Source organism: Drosophila sechellia, chromosome 2L, assembly GCF_004382195.2.
Source record: "Drosophila sechellia strain sech25 chromosome 2L, ASM438219v1, whole genome shotgun sequence".
NCBI classification, from domain to species: domain Eukaryota; kingdom Metazoa; phylum Arthropoda; class Insecta; order Diptera; family Drosophilidae; genus Drosophila; species Drosophila sechellia.
This window is the reverse complement of record NC_045949.1, coordinates 10,395,673-10,419,557: the sequence shown is the minus strand read 5'-3', so window position 1 is coordinate 10,419,557 and position 23,885 is coordinate 10,395,673. Positions and strand designations below refer to the sequence as shown.

The window sequence follows — 23,885 nt, the reverse complement described above, 5'->3', positions numbered from 1 at the left end:
GAAGGTTAAGCAACTTTTAATGTCCCGGCCCGGGCCATTTTGCAGACCATTAAATGTTTCGCCTGGCAATATGCCATATGTTTCCAGCATGGACATAAGCCCCATGTCCGGAAAATGTTCGCTGCGTTCTGCAAAAACTTTACTTATCATTTCAGCGCCAAAAGCCATAAAGACGCTCGCTAAGTCTGCGTGTGTTTGTGATGACACGACGATGACAGTAATCGTAATCCTAGTCATGGTAATGATGACACTGGGATGCCGCTCAGCCCACAGCCATGCCATATAAGCATATGGCGGTTGGATTCCAGGAATCAGGCTGGGCAGAGGCACTTAACGGTCATGTGGAGGGCTAACGAGCGATTTCACCCTTTATGGCCAGCATTTGGATGCCATCGGTTATCGGATTCCGTCACGAGTATTTTCAATTAGTAATGTGGACTGTGGAAATCGGTTTCACTGGCGTATCGCATTGATATGATTGCTCTTTGTGTTATTAGTTAGTTGTTCTGGTTGTTGCTTCCCACACATGTAGTTCCATTCATCGCCAGTGTCACGCCCGATGGACACCTTCCGGACTCCCAGTCAATCGCTATTGGTGTGACTTTCGACTGCCTCAGTTGCTCCTGACCAGAGTTCAATCTTCAATCGTTACCCCTTTGCGCTCGAGCAGAACGCGTCGCAGTCTTAAGTGGTATGAAGATTTTAACATTCGAACCTTGGTGCACTTCAACAAGTAAGATGGATGTTATTTAACTTTTTTCTTACTTTTATGTAAGATATATAATTATTAGTAGTTTTCCATTTTATAATCAATACCACTAGAATTAATCTCTCTGTTTCATCCAGGAAAACATGTTCCTAATTGATGTTAGTGGTATTTTCTTTCTCTCAGTGTATTTTTTGCATGGTTATGTGAGCATTTTCCATGTTCACACAAGTACCGCCCCTCTTGCCATCGGCACTCCCCTCTGTAATTTCATGCTCCATTGGCCAACGAAATCGCCACACAATCAAAGGAAAGCTTCGCCCTTTTCGTCAAGACTTGAAGTTATACAACCATCGAGCTGAATGCTAAGAATTTGGCCCACATTGTGGCTCTGCGGGAGTTTGCTAATATATATATATAGTATTTAAATTCCCAGGCCCAATTTATGCACTTCTAAGTTTTCAAAACGAGACTCGTACATTCATTTCGGCCAGCCAACGCAACTTTCGATTGGCGTTTGTCCAGGGTCCTTGTAGCGATATTTATGCAGTTTTGCCATGGAACAAGGAATACTATCTCCAGCTGTCGCTGTTGTTGTTCTTGTCACTGCATTCATGGCCACTTCTTTCCGCTCGCCATTTCTTTTGGGCTTTCTCCGCTCCGCTCCGGTCCACTCCACTCCATCCACTCCATTTTTATTTATTTTTCCCGACTTTTGTATTTCTGTTTGCATTTTTTTTAAACACTTTTTTTTCTGTGCTGCTGTCGGGCGCCCCAACACGAGAAGTCCATTTCGAAATTTATGTACACACAAATTGAAAGCGCTGGAAGGGACTGAGAGCCGAAATGAAAGAAAGAAAAGTGTTTTGGTGCTGGCGGAAAAACGTTGGCTGCATTTCTCGAATTGCAGTTTCGGTGCAAAAAGAATTCGGGCCAGAAAAATACAAACGATATGCCTTTAAGTGACACTTGCCAGGAGGTTTTGTATTCCCGATGGGTGGAGTCCTTTTTGGCGGAGCGGAGCGATGGTCCAAAAACCGTCGACAAAACGTTTTGATTGTTGATTTTGGAGTGGGAAAAGGGGAGGGATAAACTCAATTGAAAAGAGATCAGATAATGCTTCGGCCACTGGGAAAATGTTTAAGTAAAATTACCTAAATCCTTTCTCAAAGGGAACAGCAAAGAAGTCCAAACGAAACTAACTGAAAAGGAATTGTGTACTTTCCGCAATATTTATTGCTATTAAATGTGAGGTAGATCGCTTGACATTTCATTTGGTTATTCATATTTTATTTTAAAACTGTATTTAAGCACTAGCACATTAAATTAGAAAATCGAAATATGCGAGTCAAATCGCGCCATAAAATTCCTTTTTACCCATTTAACCTTTGAATACTAAACCATATCACACAGGGGAAGGCACTCCTACTTTAAGCTCATTCAGGCTAAAACAATAAACAAGCCGCGTAGTTTATTGCCCTCTGAACTTCTGGCCAGAGCGAAAAGTTCACCTCGTTTATAAGTCGGCATTGGCAGTTGCGATTGCTCTTGGCATAAATTAGATGCAGCAGCGGCTTTGGAAAATAGGTTGCCATTTGTGCGGCACCCGGCTTCTGTTTCCAAGTTGCCAGTTCCAAGTTCCTGCCTCCTAACGGTGGAGGATCCCTGTACCGCCCGAGGCGTGTCATTGTTTTGGCGGCGGCGGTGTCATCCCGGCTTAACCTGGACTGAAATTAACCCAGCTGAGCCCACGAAGCTGCGACCCGTTTCCTGTCAGTCTCTCTGTCCATCGGACTGACTGACTGACTGCATTTGCATTTGCATTTCAATGCCCTGCCCTTTTTAAATAGCGCAGCTTTACTGAGAACAAGTTAGTGTACTTTGAATAGTAAGAAAAAACTGCTGTAAACTTAAAGATACATTTCATATGTTGCCGCTCAAAGTTTCAAGATTCAAATAATAAATTCTATACTATACTATACTATTTAATTGATAACTTATATTATCTACAAGGAGCTTAAATAATTCCATATAATTTTTCTCAGTGCTCTTAGTGCATCCCTAATTCTAAACTCAATTATCGCTGAATGCGCGACTGGCAACTTTGTCTTGTGCATGCTAATTTCATTACAATGCAGCTAAAGGGTCCTTGCCCAGCCGCAGGACCCAGCTCAATACCCAATGAATTATGATGGACGTTGTCATGAGTGCGGTTCACTCACACACACTTACATGTGCCAGCCGCCTATGTGTGTTGGCCATGTTTATCTCTCTGGCCAACGTATACTTAGCACATTTGCCGGGAAGTACAGGAGAATATGGAAAACCCGGGGATGTGGGCGGTCGGTTTGGGGCTGGTCAATGAGCGTTTGGCACACACGCTATCAGTAGATTGCTGGCTAGGCGTTTTTAGCCGACACGCCCCAACGAAAAATGGGGGAAAGGGCTTAAAGAAGGACTGATGGCGAAATGAAGTGCTTAACGCCAGGCTACTCACTATAACGCGGAAATTGCACTGGAAACAAAACACATATCTCTAAATTATTAAAGAGATATATTTATTTAAGTATGCCAAGTCAGGAAATCATATTTTCTAACTTTAAGGCTCTATCTAGGACCTTTTTGATACCATTAATTCAGTTCACACTCCTTTGCAGTTGCAGTGTAGAGCTTAGCGTTGTGGTTGAGAACCCTTTGGCTGCGCCACTTCATTATAAACATTTCTCAATTGATTATCGTTAGTTTTCCATGGGTGGGCTCCAACGCGTGTGGGGCAAGATTGCATGTGGATGTGTGATAATGCCATAATTATGCCCCTGCCTTGGCGTGCTCGTCGTTACGGCTCGTCGTTACGGCTCGTCGTGTTATAGTTGCGGCTTTTGCCTCGCCGATTATATTTGCACGCATGTCCCTTTTCGCTGCCTATCCTTCGAGCACCACGATAAATACCCAACCACCCACCCAACCACCCATCCAACCACCCACCCACTCAGCGGGCTTTACGCCGTGTTTTCACGGTTGTCCGGACTCCGGGATCCACTTTTTGCATGCGCCTCGAACATTTGCGTAAGTAATCCCCATAAACTGCTCTTGAAATATTTCATTATCGTAATGAAAAGGACATTACATTTATTTCTCGTGCTGTCCCGCAGCAGGTAATCCCCGTCAGATATTGGTAATGGAATGGCCACTGTGATATATTTATAGTAACCCCACATAATGGTCATGCAAGGGCATAGCTCCAAAGCCTTTTTTGTTAAGCCTTAAAGGCTTTTTGGTGAAGGCATCTTAATTCTTTTCGAAAAGTGACAGGTAAATATTGGTATCTACAAAACTGGCATATATACATAAATATATGAGAATACAAAACAATAGTTTATTTAAATAGTAAAGAACACTATTCGAGTAATCAGAGAATAAGGAATAATTTCTGGCTTTAGCAAACCTTATATATTTCAAGTTTACTTTTGAAGATAAAAAGCTGGTTCTTGTAAGAGTCTAAAAAAATTGTTTATGATTTTTATATTTGCAATTTCCCTTTCATTTATCAAAAGAAGTATTTCCCTGTAGCCCAATAAATTATTGCATCCCACTCAAATTTCACCACAAATCAATGGCAAATCAATCGGTGAGAGCAGTTCGATTCCTCCACGCAATTAGTCGCACAAACAAGTTTTCATTAAATGAGCTTAATTCAATTAATTTATGGCTGCAAATTACGAATCGTATTAAATTAAATAACGATGCATCTCTTACACGGCTCAAAAATGACACAAGGCAGCAGGAAAAAACTTCTGCCGTTCGATATTCGTGGTTATAAATTGGAAAATCGATTGCCATCACTCTCGGCTGCAACAGCAAACTTGTTGGCCAGTGTGAAAACCATCGATGTTTTCAATTGAAAGTCTTCTCGTTTTCCATAAATTAATCAATTCCGCGGCCATCGCCGCTGTCAGTAGTAATCCTTTATCACTCGCTCGGTTTATTGATGGGCGACGCGCGGATGCGGCAGGATTCTTCTCCGGCTCCAGATATTTGTGGGCCTGTGACAATACGCAAACATAATGGCGTAATTAATGGAAAAAGCATCATATTTTTTATTGCAAGAAATTAACAAGCAGTCGACACGTCATGGAGCGTTGGTGGACAATTGATAGCTACCATTCTCGCCGATTCCCTTACTTAAATCAACCATAAATGGCATTTAATTTTTAAATTAATTAACTCAAGTTCCCTTCTGCATAGTCATTTTATTGCTGCACGGCCCTATTTTGCATAACATACAATATTAAATTCGGGAAAATGGCTGAAAATGGCAGAGATTCAACGACTCTGACCCTGAACTTGTCGCACTGCATAAATAAATTTAAAGGGCAGATCCACATCCATGTACTGTGGCACGTGCACAAAAGTAATTACAAAACGCAGACAAAATGGGGGCGGGATCCCCTTTTACAGCGAGTGGGCGTGGCCAGGGGCAGTTGAGTGGGGCTGACAGCTAAAAAACGAATTGTAATTGCCTCCGAGTCAAGTTCCGCGCACAGAAAAGATTTTATTCCAACTCCAAGTGCTACCTATTGCATATCTAAGTTTATTTAAGAATGAATATTGTTAAATTATTATTGAGCGAAAAAGTAAAGCTATGGACATGTGGGTAATTTGTTTGTCAGTTAATAAATACCCACTAAAAGAAACTATTAATACCAGTTTAGACTGTTTTTCTCTCAGTGCACCAAGCGAAACCGCTTGGAAGTGACTACAATATGGCCACCCCCGACCCCACTTGTCTGGCCAACACTTGACTTTAACCTCTGCCTAAGTGGAAGTTGCTCCTTTGACTGGCTGGCCAACGGAATGGAGTCTTGTTCTGGCCCGGTTCCAAAAACTTTGCTAAAGTCGTAAAGTTTCGCAGGCTGACCTTTATGCGAACCCGCCACCTATTCAATGAGGCTTCACGCACTTTTCTTTTTCCCTGGCGCCGTAATGAGCCAAAACCCGGAGGCAGTTGCTCCGTTTCGGCCAAGACAAAGATATGCCATGAAATTTTATGCGCGCGTGATTAAAAGTCACGTGCGTGGCCAACATAAAGGGGTTCCTCGATGGAACCGAACTGAGCCGGATTTGAGCAACTGCTGCAGCTAATGTGAGTCCACGACGGGCGAACAATGCTGATCATAATCTCACCAGGCCGCGCCAGATGCTGCCACTAACGAGCCTGGAACACTTAAACAGATTCGCCCTACACCTTAAGCAAAATCTGTTATTAATGGACCAAGAACATTAGCAAAAGCATTTACGATACTTGCAAAGATGTCACGCGGGACTAATAATAATTTTCTATCATAGCTGTTAGCTAATCAATTATGTTACCTTCTTCTGCATTACTTCTATCCACAACTTTCCTCCCAGTGTATCTCGCCAGTTGCACTTAAAGCCAAATGCTGTGCTCCCATTGTCTCAGTTTAGCCGCCACCAAGGGCTCCCTGGCCAATTGATTGGTCTTGTTTTCATTGTTGGCCAAGCGAGTTTCGTTTTTGGCCAGCACCTCTCAGTCGCCTGCAAGTTGCAACACGCTTTCGGCCAGTTGATTGTCCTCTGATTGGCAGTTGGCACCATAATAACACAAATCCATTGGGAAACCGGGCAAACGGCTAATTGTCGTGGCACGCGTCGCTGGGGCTTCAAGGAACGGCCTCCTTGGCCCGACTATTAAGGTGAGACCAGGAAATTAGGTAACCAAGCTGACAGCTAAATTTGTGGACTGCTAAAAGTGGGTCAAAAGGGCAACGTTTTGGGAAATGTAAAAGCACGGTGGTCTTGCTTAAAGTATGCAGGTAACTCAATTATTTATTGTTGATAAAACAATATATTTTGGAAAAATCATTGACACTTCAAGAACAATGCTCTCCACTTGTGAAGCCATCCCAATTGACACCTCTGGGAAATTAATTTTAAAGGCAGCCCAAAAGGCATTGTCCCTTGAAATTCTCGCCCATCGAGCATGAAACCGAGGCTTCAACTTCAACATCCTGCCAACTGACTTGTGCAGAGCCACAGTGCCACGCCCCCCCTGTGCCGCCCCGCATGCCATGGGTTGTCAAGTTGCCATCGCTGCCACTGCCACCCACCTCCACCCACTCACACCCACTTTCACCCACTTTTGTGCTGGCATTGCCAACATGTGGTGACAACGGCGAATTAAGTTATTTGTCAAATGTCGAAACGTTGGCCAGCACACAGTCACACATCGAACCTACGTATCCCCCGTCATCGGAGTCGGATCCGAGTCCGATTCGAAAATCCGGACACGGACCGGGTCTGGAAGGGATTCCACTCCATCCGCTCCGTCCACGCCGCTTTGTCAGCCTGTCAGTCGACGTTGTGACAGCAGTTGCTGCAAATAAAGGAGCGACGAATATTTTATGCAGAAGCCGAAATCAATTTTTGCCAATCAATTGCGAAAAAAGAAAGCGATGACGTAGGCAATGAAAGGGACGAATTCAAATGTTTGGCAAGTGGACACGGTTCACTCCACAACTGAATTAAAAATTTAATTTTCCAATTAAGCCGGCAAACATTTCTAGGATCATACGCTTTTCGAAGTGGCATGGCAAATCTGATTAAAGAAGGGCCTTTTGATTTCGACGATGGTGGGCATTAGGATGTGGATACAAACCCTTTAATACGTAAATCTATGAGTATTCATTCAAAATGTAAAATATTTAATCTAATGTATTGTATTAATTGAAAAATAATTAGGGGTGATTCAATTCGCGAAGGCATAATATGTTATGAATGATTTAGGTGAACAACTTATGGTATTCTGCTAGAACAATTATAGTTATAAGTAAATTAAAAGTTAGAGGAAATGGACAGTTAAAATGCGTATTTAGGGTACTTTTGTTTATAATGTATGGATTCTTCATTCATTTGACTTTGAAGGTATCTCGTCTAGCCGTTCCAGCTGATTTCCCATCTGAACAACTCCGCTTGATTGGTTATTAAATGAGTGCAGATATCGTTGCAATTTACGCCAGTGAATAACACTGAACTTTGCCCAGTGTCATTTTGAAAACATTTTTATTTGCCTCAATTTAAAAACGTTTCCCGGCACCGAAAATGAACTGGCCACGATTCGATTATACGATAAGCGTAGAAACAACCACTCAAACAATACTCCGAACTAATTACAGCGCTTTAGTGGCCAGTGGGCTTGGACTAAGCTCGATTTAGTCACGGATCGAACGCCATGTCGCATGCGATCTGCTTTCTCGTAGTGCTCGGGGTCTGTACGCTCGATGTATCCGGTGTGTTGGGTGGATTCCTGGAGGACACCTACCCGGCGAGCGTGATTGAAGATGCCCACCTGAATACAGTAAGTTAGGTCCTAGTTTTATGGGAACTTAACTCGTCGAACTGTTCCTCTCCTGCTCTGTATAGATACAACTGCTGGAGAAGTACAAGCATCCAGCGGAGACCCACCAGGTGACCACGGATGATAAATACATCCTGACCCTTCATCGCATAGCTCGACCTGGAGCCAAGCCAGTTTTGCTGGTTCACGGACTGGAGGACACCTCATCCACGTGGATCGTGATGGGTCCAGAAAGTGGCCTGGGTTACTTTCTCTACGCCAACGGATACGACGTCTGGATGGGTAATGTCAGGGGGAATCGCTACTCAAAGGGCCACGTGAAACTCAATCCCAATACGGACAAGTCCTACTGGAGTTTCTCCTGGCACGAGATTGGCATGTACGATCTGCCAGCGATGATCGATGGGGTTCTGCAGAAGACAGGATACCAGAAGCTGAGCTACTTCGGTCACTCCCAGGGAACCACGTCGTTCTTCGTGATGGCTTCCAGTAGACCCGAGTATAATGCCAAGATCCATCTGATGAGCGCACTGGCACCCGTGGCCTTTATGAAGCACATGAAGGCACCACTCATGAAAATGGCCCTCATGGGAATGAACATGTTTGGCGACAACTTTGAGCTGTTTCCGCACTCGGAAGTCTTCCTCAACCATTGTCTTTCTTCTGCCGCCATGCTGAAGACCTGTATGCGATTCTACTGGCAGTTTGTGGGCAAGAATCGGGAGGAGCAAAATATGGTAGGTATTGTAATGTAAAAATTTCATTTGATATTCTAATATATTCCACATGTTTTCAGACCATGTTCCCTGTGGTTTTGGGCCATCTTCCCGGTGGTTGCAATATCAAACAAGCGCTCCACTACCTCCAACTGCAGAAATCCGATCGCTTCTGCCAGTACGATTACGAATCGAAGGAGAACCAGAGGCTCTACGGACGTTCCACTCCGCCGGATTACCGCCTCGAAAGGATCAACGCTCCGGTGGCCTTGTACTACGGCAGTAATGATTACCTGTCGGCCGTGGAGGATGTGCGGCGATTGGCTAATGTTTTGCCCAATGTGGTCGAGAACCATCTGTACCGCAAATGGAACCACATGGACATGATCTGGGGCATAAGTGCAAGGCGTTCGATTCAGCCCAGGATTCTGCAGGTGATGCAGTACTGGGAAACAGGAGGAGGAGGAGCCAAGGACGCCACCACTGGTTCGCCCGTAGAGGAGGATGTGCCGCAGCTGACAACGGGGACTCCGATCGAGGAAGGAACAACTCAAGTGGACGAGAAAGTTGGCAGTGTCCAGGGAAATGAGGAGCAAGAAGGTCACGCTGAAGAAACTGAGCCGGTGCAAGTTACCACCAGTCCTATCTCGGAACTATAGGTTCCAAATGCATTTTAATGGTATTAGGTATACGTGTTAGGTATACGTGTTTCAATGTCAAATTATGCACTCACTAATAAATGGATTATATGTTTTTAAAATAAAAAATGTATGTCAATACATCAAGCTTAATGAAAATGCTTTCAAGTCATTGCAATATTATCCAGCAAGTTCTATAACGTCCAAAAACTTGAAGCTCGGCATCCCAGCTTTTCTCGGTATTTATGAGTTTTTTGGTGTTTAAAAGGGGGGGAGGGGGGATACTGCAGCAATCACGTGCCACATCCGCCATATAGACCCACTAATACCAACAACTGGAAACGTTTTGGGAATTTGAGAGGGCAACGAGGCGCGAAAACATTTACTCAACGCTTAGCAGCTGTTGGTTAGTTTGCGGGGGCAAGTTTTCCCGGGAGGGAATGGGGTGGAGATGGCGGCTTGTCGGGAGTTGTTCTTGTTCGGCGACGTGCGGTGAAAGTTTTTTATGATTTATGAAGCAGGCGACGATGGAGCAGCTGCTGCAAGTCCTGTGTCCCATGTCCTGCGTTCTGTGTCCTGTCTTCCATCTCTTGTCTGATGTCGACGGATGCGGATGTGGATGCGGATGCGGATGTGAGGAGGGTGCAGCTAAGCGCTCTCTCTTGTTAGTTTCCCAACTGCAACCCGGATATAAAAATTGCACTTTGATGCGTTTTCCTGGCACATAACTATATACGACTCACATATATAAATATAGTGAAAACAATGTGGGGACGACACAACAAAAGTTTCTTTGGCGGTTTTTTTTTTCAGCGCTGTGCTCATTAAAATTTCGCTTTTGTCAAACCCACCAAACAATGGAGCATCTCCCGCCGCCGCCAACATAAAGAACTCGCACCTAAAACCATTCTAGAAATGCCGACTCTGGCAGTTGACACATGCTGCTTTCCAAGCCATCCTAGTGCTAAAGTTAAGTGTGTAATTTGTGAAAGTGTGTGGTGGTGGGCGGTGGATGAATGCCAAAACAACAAACAGGAATCATATTGTTCGTTGGCGACACATTTCCCGCTTCAGATGCTGTCCCCAGCAAAAAAAAAAAAAAAAAATGGAGAACAACTAAACTGCAGAACAAACACGGAAATTCGCTCAGAAATTGGCACAATGAACTCCTGGTTTCGGGAGGCTTTTCCACTAATGCGCCAGCAAATGAATAGCGGGGAAAGTGCCTTTTGTGGGAAAAATAACCATACACTAAACGCTAATTAATATGTGAAAAACTGCCTAGTTTTATGGTTATTGGTAATAGCTTGATGCCGCTTTAAATTTTAACAGAATGCTGAAAAAAACAGCTCTTTAATATTATTACCATGTTTTTTTCATATTTATTTTGTTTCCGCTTTTTTAAATAAACTCATTTATATGTGTGCTTGTAGTTGCCCACGCAATTACATTTTTTTGCTCTTCGGTTTGTTTGCACTTTACTATTATTACTATTATAAATATTTAAACATGCATAGTACTGGTAATTAACTTTAATTGTGGTTTTTGCTGTAAATAGGCTTAAGTTGAAAAGTATAAATAGTCCGTACATACATTGGATTTTAATTTTATGCATTACACCTTAAATAGAAAGTATCTAGAATAGCCGAACGTTTATTAAAAAATACATTAATATTTACAGGAAACTTAGTGGTACATTAAGTATTAATATTCCGATGCATATTTAATTTTATAAGCGAAACTCTTGGCTTTAAATTGGTTTTCGTGGTTGGGGACATTTATTTTATGCAGCTTTTGCAGTGCCCTTAAATATTGAAAGTTACTAATTTTTGGGAATCTTGTATTGTTGATTTTGCCTTGGTTAGTTTTGCACATTTAAACGATGGCTTTTTGCCGTGTTTTTCCTAACGTACTTATAAAAAACATGTTCTTTTCAGTCTTTAAAATAAAAACTCCCCGAAAACACGTTGATTTTGATTTCATTTTAGCCTCAAACAAATGCGTTTGTGTTAGCCATAAACATTAACCTTAACACACGAACGTGTGATGACATACAGATGCAAATTTTTAGCTACACTAATTGATAATTGGATTTTACCTTAGTTTTTATTCGCTTGCGTTTAAATTAGATTTGTTTTTTTGGTGTTCGCGATTTTATTATAACTTTTTTTTTGTTGCACGGTGCTTGATTTTTGGCTCTATTTTTGTGTTGAAAAACATTGAGAGTTTTGTTATTGTATTTTACATCGAGATACCTTTAAATGCTTTCAATTATTTTGAATAATTCCTATCCGATTTGGCGCAGCGTTTTACAAACAGTGCCTAGAACTACGAATAGAGATACGATTAAATGGAGATATGTCGCTGAACTTTGCCCGAAACTACACGTACACACATACACCCATATATGTATAAGCTGTCTGAGTAAATTGTTCGTATTAAGGTAATGCTAAAATATATAGACACCGATAACTGCCAAATTTCAAGCTCTATGTACACAATTTGCTACTCTCCACCCGGTCCGATCCCCTCTAGAAGTAGTCCATCTTGGGCGCATCCATGGCCGTGTGCATGGTCAAAGTGACGCCTCGATTGATGCTCACTGCCGGATAGAAGACGCCGTAGAGATCCCGGAACGCCACCGATCCCTGCGGCATTTCGTTGACCAGGAAGCTCAGGGTGTGCCGCTCCAGATCTAGGAGCACACCGATCGTGCTTCCCGTGGTGATGCCGCCCTCAACTCGCCTCTCGTGTATGGAATTGTGCTGGAACCAGGATCGCTGGCGGTCGATGTACATGGCGAATGACTTCTCGTCCTTGCCTGAGGATTATAATAAAAAGGTACAATATTATTTAGAAGCTGTAATCAATCACAATTATAATGGAGCTGAATATGGAACATATGCCTAAAGTCGCTGATGAATTTGAGTGGCTTAAACGGATTTACTTCTCTTGACTTAAATGGAAATTTCACAGAAATATACACTTAAAGCAGTTAAACCATCTTCCTCTCAGCTTAAACCCCAACAATCGCTACGAAAATTCTTTGATAATTTGAATGCCCCAAATAATCTTTGCTCTCCGCTTCCATGACTTGCTGAACTCAGTTTCAGCTGCAAGTTGCGAACTTTAAACTCCGGCTGGCACGATGGCTCCCCCGACTCGCCGTATCCTTGGCTTGTCAGTTTCCCTGTCTGTCGTTTTAGTCCTGCGGAATTATAACTGACAAACGCAGGAGCAACAGGATCGGGCGGAAGTGGGGTCCGCTGTGCACATAGCTATATAGATATAGAGTTATATCTATAGAACGCATGAGGGTCGTAAAACAACTTGGCAAACTGCAACTGTTAGTGTCAATGTCAGCCGCTGGGGGCGCCACCTGCTTCGTTACGCTTTGCATATGAAAATTTAATTCGAAAACTTGAGTTTTCCAACAGCGGACCACAGCGATGCTGGCGGGCACGTGTTAAATGGCGCGTGAGCAGCTTGGGGAATAAATTGTGTAAGTGAAAAGGATACACAGCATCGGGCAAAGACTTAAAAAGATAGAAAAATGTGGTACGGGATGCGCTGCCGCAAATAAACTTTTGCATTTGACAAAAGTTTAAGTGCCGCACTTTTAATTACTTTTGTCTGCAGTTCAAGTCGCCTGTGGAAACCACCCACTCAACCCCACCCACGCAACCCCACGCACATTTTCAATCAATTTGCCGAGGCATACTTCAAGGCGCCTCGACCAAGTCCTTTTGATTGTGTTTGTCTTTGTCTCAGTCTGGTAACGAAAGACACCCCATCCCACGCACATGCAACAAGAAATGGCAAAAGTTTTCGATACGCCCCCCTACTACTTGGCACTCGATTTTATTGGCATCGCATTGCGAGGCGGCAAAATGGCAAAGTTTTTAAGTTCCCGAACCGAACTCCCTCCGGAATCCCAGTCTATTAGCTGTGCGAACTTTGCGCATACGTATTGGCTCTTTTGTCAACGCCAGAATCTATTTGTTGTGCAGATTTTCCACTTCGGCTCCCCCCTGCTTATTTTCGATCAAAGTTTCTATCCTGGCGGCGCCTGCTCTGAATTTTTAATTGAATTGCGAATGCCACCAGTAACCCACTGCAAGGTGAGCCGTAGGGATGGGGGCCCAGTACTCACCCAGCATTTTGTTGCGGGCCACGTCGATGCGGGCCACTCCGAAGGCCGGGTCCGTGTCCGCCGTATAGTTGTCGATGGTGAACTCCCAGTAGTGGACGCCGCGGGAGAATCCCACCGAGCCGAGGGCCACCCGGTGCTCCCAGCCCTCGACGCTCACGGTGGCGTTGTTTTTGCTGAAGATTAAGCCAGAACCGGCTCCGCCGCTCAGAACGGGATCAAACGTGAACCAGGCCACTGCAATGGAATGAAGAAAAATGTAGACGATAAATACACTTGGCACATTAACTCTTGGAAAGTCGGAAGAATCCCAGAAAGATATTTCTTCGCAAGACCACCCAGGTTACTTTGGGTTACAAAACATGTTGAATAACAAACGATCTCAATTGGATTCCTTAAATGAGATAAGATTGTTTCAACTGATTACGGTCCAATAGTATCCCATTACCGACCGAGTTATTATTTCTAAATTTAAGACCATCATCTTTTCCCAGTGCACGGGGCAGTGAAAAGTGGAAAGAAAAACAAAGCCAGACCGGTTGCAATTTTCCCCATTGTCAAAGCTCAAGTGACCAGTGCAATTCGGAGTCCAAGTTGGTGGTTCCTTGCAGTTCATGCTGTTATGCGCCGCAAAGTAGGCAACGAGTGACCACTCGAGTGGAGTGCTTTATTAAATTTCCTTTTTTATTGTTGTGGCCGCATTAAGTGGCCAGGGCTAGTCCGGAATCATCTGGGACCGGCTATACATCTATGTATATATAAAGAGAGCCATGGCTCCACTTCTCGGTCTGCTGACGATGATGACGTTGCCTGTTTTATTGGCCACCAAAGGCAATTGTGTGGCCAAACAAGCCACAAAGCAAGCATCTGGGCCAGGAGGACTCCAGCTGGCCATTGTTTTGTTTATGTCGGCCATATGACTTTGCGATTAAAACTATGAGAGATTTGAGCCAGGCACCAAAAACCGAGAGTCCTGGATGCCCAGGCATTTAATTAGTTGCTATAAACTGTTCCCAGTTTCTTAATTGGATAACCAAGAGGCAGACCGAGCTAAAATATTTGCCAAATGAATGCGTCTGAAGTTGGGATTAGGAGTCTATTAAAAGGGATTAGAAGTGTTCTTTAATCGCCTTGGTTTATTAGGTTCAGTTTGAAGATACGGTTTTGCTATGGTTATAGATTTCTTTATCTTCAGAACAGGGTTTCTGAATTTGTCACGTATCCAAACGACCGCATCATAGCTGGCTTAATTGAAATTACTTGAACCCTCTCACATCCCAAGACTGACGTCTTGTAAACTGTCTTCCTAATGTCCTTAAGGTGTCTGACTTAACCCATTAGTGACGACCACCCGCAAACGTCACGAGCCATAAACTGTTAACTGGTTTTCCGTTAATTACTTAGGGACACGCGCTCAGTGTAAACACTTTATAAAATGACAATTTGCAGTGGGATCGGCTCGGTTTCGGGTTCGGATGAATCCGCTTAAATCGCCTGTGACCCCCTTTGAAGGCAACTCGCAGACAGCGAGGAATAATCAATTAAAAGTTGCAAATTAATGGCGCAAAACTAATAAAACGACGGACAGAAAATGTTGCCTAGAGCGCTCTGTTAATTTTATAAATTAAAAAACTTTACGCGGCGTTCCGTTTGTGGTGGGCAGTGGGCGTGGAAGCAGGAGTGGATGTGGCTCCTGGAGGAACAGGAGCTGCTGTCAGGTGGCGCATGCATCAATCAAGTGCGAATTGGATTGCAAAAGACATCCTCCCCCCACGGCGACCACCTCCAGACCCATTTCCATTCACATTTTCCTGCCCTGCAGGCGCAAAAGGGGTCAATGGCTGTTTGACATGCAAAGCACGAACGGGAAACCAGGAGCAGTCCGAGCTGGGAGCTCGGTAGGTGGATATGGATTGGGGTGGCGCATGACCGAAAAGGATTAAATTATAAAACAGTTGGGAAAGTAGCTCAGCGGCGAGCGTGGTGGAGCTTAATTGAAAAAGCTAGTAGAGCTGGAAACGTGAAAAGCGGTACTCACCTTCGGCAGTCTGCAGTCCAATCAGCTCCGAGTATTCACCCTCTCCGGCGGAATTGAAGGCCTTCACCCGGGCATTGTACATCGAGTTGAAGTGCAGCCCGTCCACGGTGCAAATTGTTTCCTTGCCGCAGTAGACTTCCTGAATGGGGGCAGGCAATCAAATTAAAGTTCTGGGTTAATAAATTGGAAGATGACAGCCATTCACTCAGCCAATCAGCAGTTGGATCGAGCGATTCGTAAGCCATTCATTTGCTGATATGGCATTCATTTGGCTTTACTCATTCACACATTATTGTATTAACATTTTCATTACATTTTCAACTTTAAAAGCAATCGTTTTGAATAAGCTATATATGTGCCATTCAAGCACATTCAACTTTGTTTAGATGATTTTGCTACAATTTGTTATATTTTTATATTATTTTTGTTTTGATTAAACATACCCTAAATTCACCGCCGCTGCCATCATCCAATTCCAGGACATATCCTTCGACAAAAGAGTGATTTGGTGGCTGCCACGCAACGGTAACCGAATTATTCTCGGCCGAGCAATCCGATGGCAGTATAGTTGGTGTCATGGGTGCTGTGGGAGGAACAAAAAGTTATCTTTAGATGGGCAATGGGAAAATGATGAATAAAAGCCCCAAATAAGTGTTAGTACTGGTGTAGAGGTAGTGAAATAAAAGTAAACCAAATTATCAGTAAAACTAAGACAATACCACAACCAATAAAAGAGTTTCGACGGATGAGAGCCCAAAGGACAACCAAATGATCCCAGGACTAACCAAAACGAATCTGTCAACAAAAAGATACGCTCGTTTGTTGAAGTTTCATTTTTTATTAATTGCCCTGGGGGCCACGCCCAGGTGTCATAAAATCGGGGCATAAAACCAACGCCTGGTAATAAAAATTCATGACACAACACAAATGGCGAGTCCGAAGTGAAGCGCCTAAAATTATGCCGCAAAATAAACATAAAAACCACGACACTTCGGGCATTTCCGCTCCCCTGCACAGGCATCGAATTAAAATGGCGCCAAAAGCTGTCAAATGTCACCGAAACAAAAAGCGAGGCACAAAGTAAAAAGTTGAAATCAAGGTGCCTCGCCAATCGGGCTAAAAGTGTAAGGGATAAGCCTAAGCAGCCCGCTTGAAGAGGGTCAATTGCGGGGGAAAATACCAGAAAAAGGAGCAAGGGTACATAAAAATAATAAACATATAAAACGAAAAATGCGAAATAAAAGCTTAAGCATGAAATAATGAAGATGAGAAAGAGTAGTCAAATGAAAAGCGACGGGCAAAGGCAAAAAAAGGGGCGTAAAAAATTATGTCACTTGAAATGACATCGCCGACCACGCCCCCCCCAGTAGTACCGCCCTCACCCACGGGTTGGCAGGCTGCGGTGGGCATTTTTTGACATTCGCCAGGAAACGGAAGTGAAGCCGAAAATATTTGGACGCATTTTCGGGTATTTTGTATTTCCAGCTAGTGGCTTAAATGAAAATGAAAAATTATTATGCGTAGGCGTGTGCCAGTCGAACGGAAAAGTACGGAAAACAAAGGTAGAAAGCAATGGCCAAAAACCAAGAAAACAAAATGGCCGACAAGCCAGGTGAATATGTGTGTGTGTGAGTAAATGAGCGTGTGTGAGTGTGTGTGAGAGAGGGAGGAAGTCCAAAAGCACCAAAAAATCAGTTTTTCCCAAAAACAGAACAAAAATTATGGAATCAAGCTTCGTGTGTTTCTGTCTTGTGTACGAAAACTTTATTTGTGTATTGATTTTTTCAGTTGATATTTTTGCATTCAAGTGGTTGTGGTTTTTGCTCACCTGCCGGACATCTTTCATCTCCATCTTTGACGGCTTTAGATGATTTGTTTGGTTTTTATGGGTATATTCGATATTCATTTAAATGATAGCAAGCGGCACATTCAGAATGACAGGAAGATGCAAGAAAAGCACAAATATGTTAGCCATATCAGATGTTTAATGTATCTTAATAGTTAGTCCGCAGTCTGTGTGTGCACTATCCGATTTCAACACTTTCACTTTAATTGTGAGCCCACCTATTTCGGGTGTTCCTTTCCCCCAGAAGTTGTCAACAGCAACTCTTTTTGCCCTTTTCCCAACACTCAGCCAGTTCTAAATTTGAAACCCCAACTCCCGGGGGAGTTCCCAAAACTATTTTTGAAGCCCTTCAGTCGGAACTCTTAACCGACCCTCGATTGAAGGGCTCTTTCCCCTTTTGTTTCGAGTGCTGGCTCTGTTTTTGTTTATATTTGTGCTTGTGCTTATTATTGGGTGGCCCAAAGTCACACCTTTGGCCAATTGGGTGGGTCTGTGTGTTTGTGCGTAATTAGTGACAATATTTATGAGGTGGGTTTGCCTGGCATATACAGTTGAGCTCAATAATTCACGGCTGGTTAGGATTCAATAATATTGAATAAGAAGTCTGCAGCTCGAAATTGGTGGGAAAATGTTCTACATAGAAATACTCAAGGAGTTCTAGTTACTTATAAATTTCTATAAATTTTACAAAGGATTCTCTAATTGCTTTACCTATACCTATACATAATGTTATTACGTGGGCTAGCAAACATAGCGTTTAGAGTAAATATTTTAAGCATTTTTCATTAGGTGTCCTCGCACTTACCTCTCATCTGGATAAAGTTCAAGTTATCAATGGCACGTGCCAGAGCAGCATCATCCAGGGTCAAGTCCACAATGGGCGAGACTCGAGGGGCGGCATTGGTGACCTCCTGGTGCCAGGTCATGTCCGTGTTGGTCACTCGATTGATGAGCATGGAGCCCACCTGCACAGCAAAAAGTGTTTTCATGAACTGATGAACTAATTAATTAATGAAGACAAAAAACTCACCTGGAGAAAAGCGGCGCTGTCAGTCTCTTTTAGAGCTTCAATGCAGAACTGAATTAGTCCTGTGGTTTGCTGCAACTTGCCAGTGCAATTCGATTGTTGGTCCTGTTGGTTAAGTACAATATTGTAATAAAGTGATTTACTTTCATACTTCTTTAAGTGATAACTCACCTTGAGTATCCTGATCTTGGTGTCCTTGTCCATGCGAATGGCCTCCAGCAGATATTCGCGTCTGTCGTGGATGGCCTGAATGAGGGCCTCGCACTGGGCGTGGACGAGGCGCTCGAACTCCATGCAGGATTCCTGATTACGGATGAGATACGGAGATTTAGCCGAATTGCGGACTTTTTCGCCGGTTTTTTCTCCCCACTTACCGTGACTTTGTCGCTCATGCCTTTGAGCCGCTGGATGAATTCGGTCGTGGAACGTGCCTTCTCCGACAATTGTTGCAGATTGTGTGAGAGCTCCGTCTGGAAAGAAATACGAAGGATATGCAAAAATCAGTCGCGAGGACAATGACATCAGCGTGAAAATTAAAATGAGAAACAGAGCTGGAATGCAGTGTGCAGTAATAAAAGTTTACGGCTTTGGTTACGGTTTCTTTTATGGCAACTTTTAGTCACGCCCGCGGTGACAGTTCACGTTTTTATTTTCATAGTTGCACGTCAAAGTCGAGAGCTTTTCCGCGGGGAAAATTCATTAAAGAACAGCCAAGACAGACCGCAATTAAATCGCTTGAAAAATCATTTAAACAATGCCGAGCCGAGTTGTTTGTAGGCGAGAGCAATAATAAATAACACGCAAGCTTTTCCATTTCCATTTGCCGACATTGGCAAACCTCATTTGTTGAATGCGAATGTTTTTTGGGGAGACAATGTTGATGTTGCGGCATTGGAAACATTTGCACTTGACAGTGACATGACATGGCACGCCACCCAATGAACAATTCAATTTTCATCAGCGCGCAATTTGCTCAGCAATTAAATTGCTCATACGCCCCCGCGCCACCGACAAATTTCAATTCATTAGCATTCGGCATTCGGGCTTTGTATCTTTGCTTAAAATGCCGTTCCTGCCCGGCATTTTCCCCCTTTTCCTTCTTTCCGGGCCGCCATTGCCCGCAGGACACTTGGGCATGGAACCCTCGCTCGCACAATTATTGTCCAGCTGGAGGAGTCGAGGAGTCGGCTGGTTGGCTCAAGTGTCAGGCAGACGCGCCATGGAGCATAGAAATCGGAGCGGTAACCGGGTTGGGGTGCCTCATAATGCCCGCCCTCGGGCTTTAACATGCTTTTCACTTTTCCAGACAACACAGAAATAACAGGGAACGCCGTTCCCTTCCTGCATTTTCCACCCCACTTTTTGCTCCTTTGTCCAACACGGCGTATACTCATTACCACTTTCTGCGTTTGTCTTCTGATTATTTTATTCTATTTGCCAGTCGTCGCTGTGTTTTTCTGCATGTTGCTGCCACTGTTTGTCGCCTTTGTTTGCTTATCAAATCAAAATAGCTGCAGGTACGACATTATAATGGCCTTGCGACCAGGCGGAAAAAGGAAGGGTTTTGTTCTGCTTTCCCGGTTTTATTACGACTGAAATATGTTAGTCGCATTTCTGGAGGGAACTCCTAATCTTTAATGCATCTCATGTATATGCAGCAAATTTGCTTCTTTTAGTAATACATTTCTATCTCAAAAGCTTTTTTCCCAATCAACCGCAAATGCTTACTTCAAAGTAAAACATTTCATTAAAAATACCTAATTAAGAATCACAAAATGATTTCTAGAAGTTTTGGCCTTTTAAATCGTTGCAAGCTCTTTTGAAATCCTTCTCACAGAAGTTTGCCCAACCCCCCCATAAACAACCAATTTGATGGACAGCGGGCAAGAGCGGATTTAAATTGAATGTATTTGCGTTCATAATTCTCGGAAAGTATCGACTACCACCCCCCAAAATCCAGCCCAATTACAAGGAAATATTCTGTAGACAGGCACTCGTAATGAGTTGGCTCTTCCGCAGCGAAAAGGGCAGCTTATGACGATTACATTCATTAGCTGTATGCCCTATCCCCATTTAAGCGCTACCCATTTTCCCGAAAATGCACAGACAGATGGCTAAGCGTCGAAAAGTCGGCAAGAGAAGAGCTACTGAAGGTACATGGAGCTGGGGGAAAAGGGATTTTCCGGAGGGGGGAAGTGCTGGCCAAGAATGCGCAACGCGGGCGGCGAACTGTTGAAATTTAATCCCTCAAGGGTTGCTTCAACGCTTCCTGCACAATGCAGATGGAAATAGATGAAAATGGTGGAAATGGTGAAAACGGGTGGGTGGCAAATATGAAGAGGGGGTGGCATTTCGAATATGAAGTGGACGGCATAAAGCCGTGAGTCTGTTTTGCATTGATAAGCTGCCCACTCCGGTTGCTCCAACTCCCTTTCAAAACATTTCGCCTGGCCGGGATTCGTTTTCTTTATGACGCAGCTCCGTAAAAAGACGAATCTTGTATCAGCGAGTAAAAAATAATATTAATACGACATGTTTATGCTCCACAGAAGCAACCTCTTTAAAGTTGCCACGCATGCAAATCGTGTAAATAATTCAAGAGCCCTTATCTTCTTCGGAGCTACTGACGTGGCCATGTGACACATGTTCCGCGGGGGCTGGGGATACCAATAAATTATTAAGTTCTTAAGAGACGCGGCCAACAACGGCAGTCACTCACATTAATATGATAAACGCTGCAACAATGTGCTTGAAAGTGAGCGCCAGCATGGGCGACTTAAAAACGGGAAGTCACCGCCAGATGAGACAAGAAATTACCCATTAAATTGCGAGTATTAAGTTACTCATGTGCGACAGGAAACGTCGAAAGCGGGCTTTAATATAGCAGTTAAACATCTTGACTGTTTACTTTAAATTATGAAATATTACAGCGTTATAGGGACATTTATAATATAATTTTTCTGTCTGACTGCTAACTGCAAGATATCAAAAAAATCCATGAATACAACAAGATATCTTCTGATGGAATAACTTTAAGAAAGGTCTTTATTCTTTAGTTCGTAGTAATAATTAAGCAATTTGTTTGGCATTTTCAGTAACTGGAGAGCTGGCATTTTCTTATCGCCGCAAATAAAAGCCAAATGCGTCTGCGTCTCGTACTAAACTATAAAGATGCCAGATTCCATCTCTTGCAAATGGCAATAAGCCAAAAGGCAGCACAAAAGCGTTGACAACCTTCTCTCCCTGCCTCACCCAAAACTCACCTAGCACACGACATCGCACAATTTGTATAGTTAACAGTGGGATATAGGCTGGTCGAGACCAAAGATTAGAATCGCAGACTTTGTGGCGACATTGCAGTCGTGAATTCAACAGAATGTTGCTTGGCGCCGCCATTGGCAACAAGTTGCTAGCTACTGTATAGTGCGATTACACTGGCCTGCAAGCAACTATCCTAATTTAAATATGCTTATATATACAGACAGATTCTTCTTAGCCATTTATGCTTTATCAATTGTTTTAATATTTTTAAAAATCCTTTTAAAGTTTTAAACATTTGTTATGTTAACCAATTGTGGCACTAATCATTTTAGATAATGGTAGCTTGTGGTCTAGTGTTGCAATGTAATGTTGCCCATAAAGTAGTTAACCCGACGACGCAGTGTTCTGCTATAAATAAACCATATTGTGCAGCTCGGATCGTGCCGCAGACTGAGGTTCATTATGTGCGTGCTTGTTGGCAGCGAATTAGCCAGGCAGAAATCGGAGATCTGAGTTGCAGGAGCCATTATCTTGAGATTGTGCAGAGCAGGGCAATGAAAAGCTGGCGCTGAAAATGTGCGATGAGTTTCCCCAAATGAGAACTCATTTGAGAGCAGCGTAAACTATGATACATGTCATTGTACAGTTACCAATATTTATGGCCAAGTGGAGTGGCAGGGACGTGACAACGACTTAAATATCCGACGAACAGGTGGCCGGCAAGGCATTCGGGCTTGAATTATAACGCATTTGAGCCGTAAAGCCGCGGATATATGAGATCCGCTTAAGTAGCTCGTGTTGCCGGCACTCTGGACACATGTTCGCCTCACTTTGAGCCCGATCCGTATATGGCATTAACGCACATAAATAATATTTACAGCCATTTCGTGTTGCACATGCAACACGTGGCCCTGGCGATTGAGTTGTTGATGCTCTTCTTACGGCGCACACATAGCCTAAATGGCCAAAAGATTTAGCCACAAAAATTATGGTGCCTCGAAGTTGGTAGGGTGAGCCAATGCCAATGGAAATGAAAATCTATAGGTAGGGAATTAAGGTTCCCGCCCTGGATCATCATAAATATAAGAAGGATCAAAGTAATATCATTCAGGCCTACAAAGTAACAGGCTCTATTTTCTGATAATCAGCAAAAGACATTTATTAATACTCCTATTCGTTATATGATTATCTATGTACAAGCTAAATATACTAAAGTAGTAGTATTTCAAGAGAAAGGATTTTGACAACAAAACCGATTTAAAAATCGTGAATCACCCTAATCGAAACCGTTCAGGTGGATAAGTGCCGTCTTGGTTGGGCCTCTCAGTTGGCCCAAAAATTTGACTTGTGCTTTAACTTTTGCCGTCTCAGTTTCGCCCTTCACCCACGCACCACCGCACCACTGAATAACTGAAGCACTGAGACGCCGCACCACCTTCGGCTCGTTTATCCATTCATAACCAGCGCTTTTGCTTCCTTTTCTCGGCTGCAAGTCGGCGGGGCATGAGTAATGTAATGCGCGTTGCAGCCGCCTTTTGGGGCCCGATAAAAAGCTTAAAATACAACTTACATTCTGACAAGATATGAATTTTAAGCGCGCGTCCCATTGATTTATGTGGCAGTCAAAGGAAGCGTCTGACGGAGATGGTTTTTTAAATTGGATTATGAGTCTCTGTTTCTCGAGTCCTCCGCCGTCTGCGGAGTTTGCTGCCTGGCTTGCATACCAAGTTGGCGATTAAAAATGAGTCAAGATGTCAGCTTATTGAGCTACTGGCTCGTCTAATTAATTAGCGACTCGAGCAAATAACATTTGGAACGGCAACAAAAGTAAACAAGATTGGAAATCAGCATGGAAATAGAAATAGATGGCCAACGGAAGGGAAAGCAAAACAACGGGCAAATAAACAAACGAGGGGGAATCCCTCGTCGACGATTGATTGCGATCCGGTGTGGCGCCCCCTAGCGGCCAGCAGCACGGACTGACACACAAAGAGACATTCGAAAACCGCAGAATCTAATTTGGAATACGTATGTGAAATTTGTAGAGCATGTGCAGTCATCTGCCGGAGCAGGGGATCCATGGCAAACAAATGCCCCGGGGGTGTGTGAAACAATATTTGAACTACTC

General features: G+C 43.5%; 2 protein-coding genes across 4 annotated transcripts in view; one reads left to right on the top strand and one right to left on the bottom strand.

The window, feature by feature from the left end:
- Positions 1–527: 527 nt before the first annotated feature.
- LOC6612031 (lipase 1) lies at positions 528–9,557 on the top strand. Of its 2 annotated transcripts, XM_032727525.1 has the most exons (4): positions 528–733; positions 7,900–8,081; positions 8,147–8,818; positions 8,878–9,557. In XM_032727525.1, exons 2-4 carry the CDS (start codon positions 7,956–7,958, stop codon positions 9,454–9,456), a joined length of 1,377 nt encoding a protein of 458 aa, XP_032583416.1. In that variant the 5' UTR covers positions 528–733; positions 7,900–7,955; the 3' UTR covers positions 9,457–9,557. The 2 variants fall into 2 exon arrangements, with proteins under 2 accessions (XP_032583416.1, XP_002036548.1); XM_002036512.2 differs by lacking the exon at positions 528–733 and having other exon boundaries at positions 7,769–8,081.
- A 1,504-nt stretch (positions 9,558–11,061) lies between these two features.
- Positions 11,062–23,885, bottom strand: part of LOC6612028 (E3 ubiquitin-protein ligase TRIM9) — a 74,529-nt gene continuing 61,705 nt past the window's right edge. The window contains exons 2-10 of one of the 2 annotated variants that reach the window (XM_032722382.1): positions 18,871–18,966; positions 18,668–18,799; positions 18,500–18,601; positions 18,275–18,434; positions 17,452–17,484; positions 16,067–16,206; positions 15,624–15,762; positions 13,589–13,822; positions 11,062–12,256 (exon numbers count right to left, since the gene is read on the bottom strand). In XM_032722382.1, coding sequence (XP_032578273.1) covers positions 11,967–12,256; positions 13,589–13,822; positions 15,624–15,762; positions 16,067–16,206; positions 17,452–17,484; positions 18,275–18,434; positions 18,500–18,601; positions 18,668–18,799; positions 18,871–18,966 — 1,326 coding nt within the window. In that variant the 3' untranslated portion in view covers positions 11,062–11,966. The remainder of the gene's footprint in view (positions 12,257–13,588; positions 13,823–15,623; positions 15,763–16,066; positions 16,207–17,451; positions 17,485–18,274; positions 18,435–18,499; positions 18,602–18,667; positions 18,800–18,870; positions 18,967–23,885) is intronic. The other variant, XM_032722388.1, reaches the window with a different exon arrangement.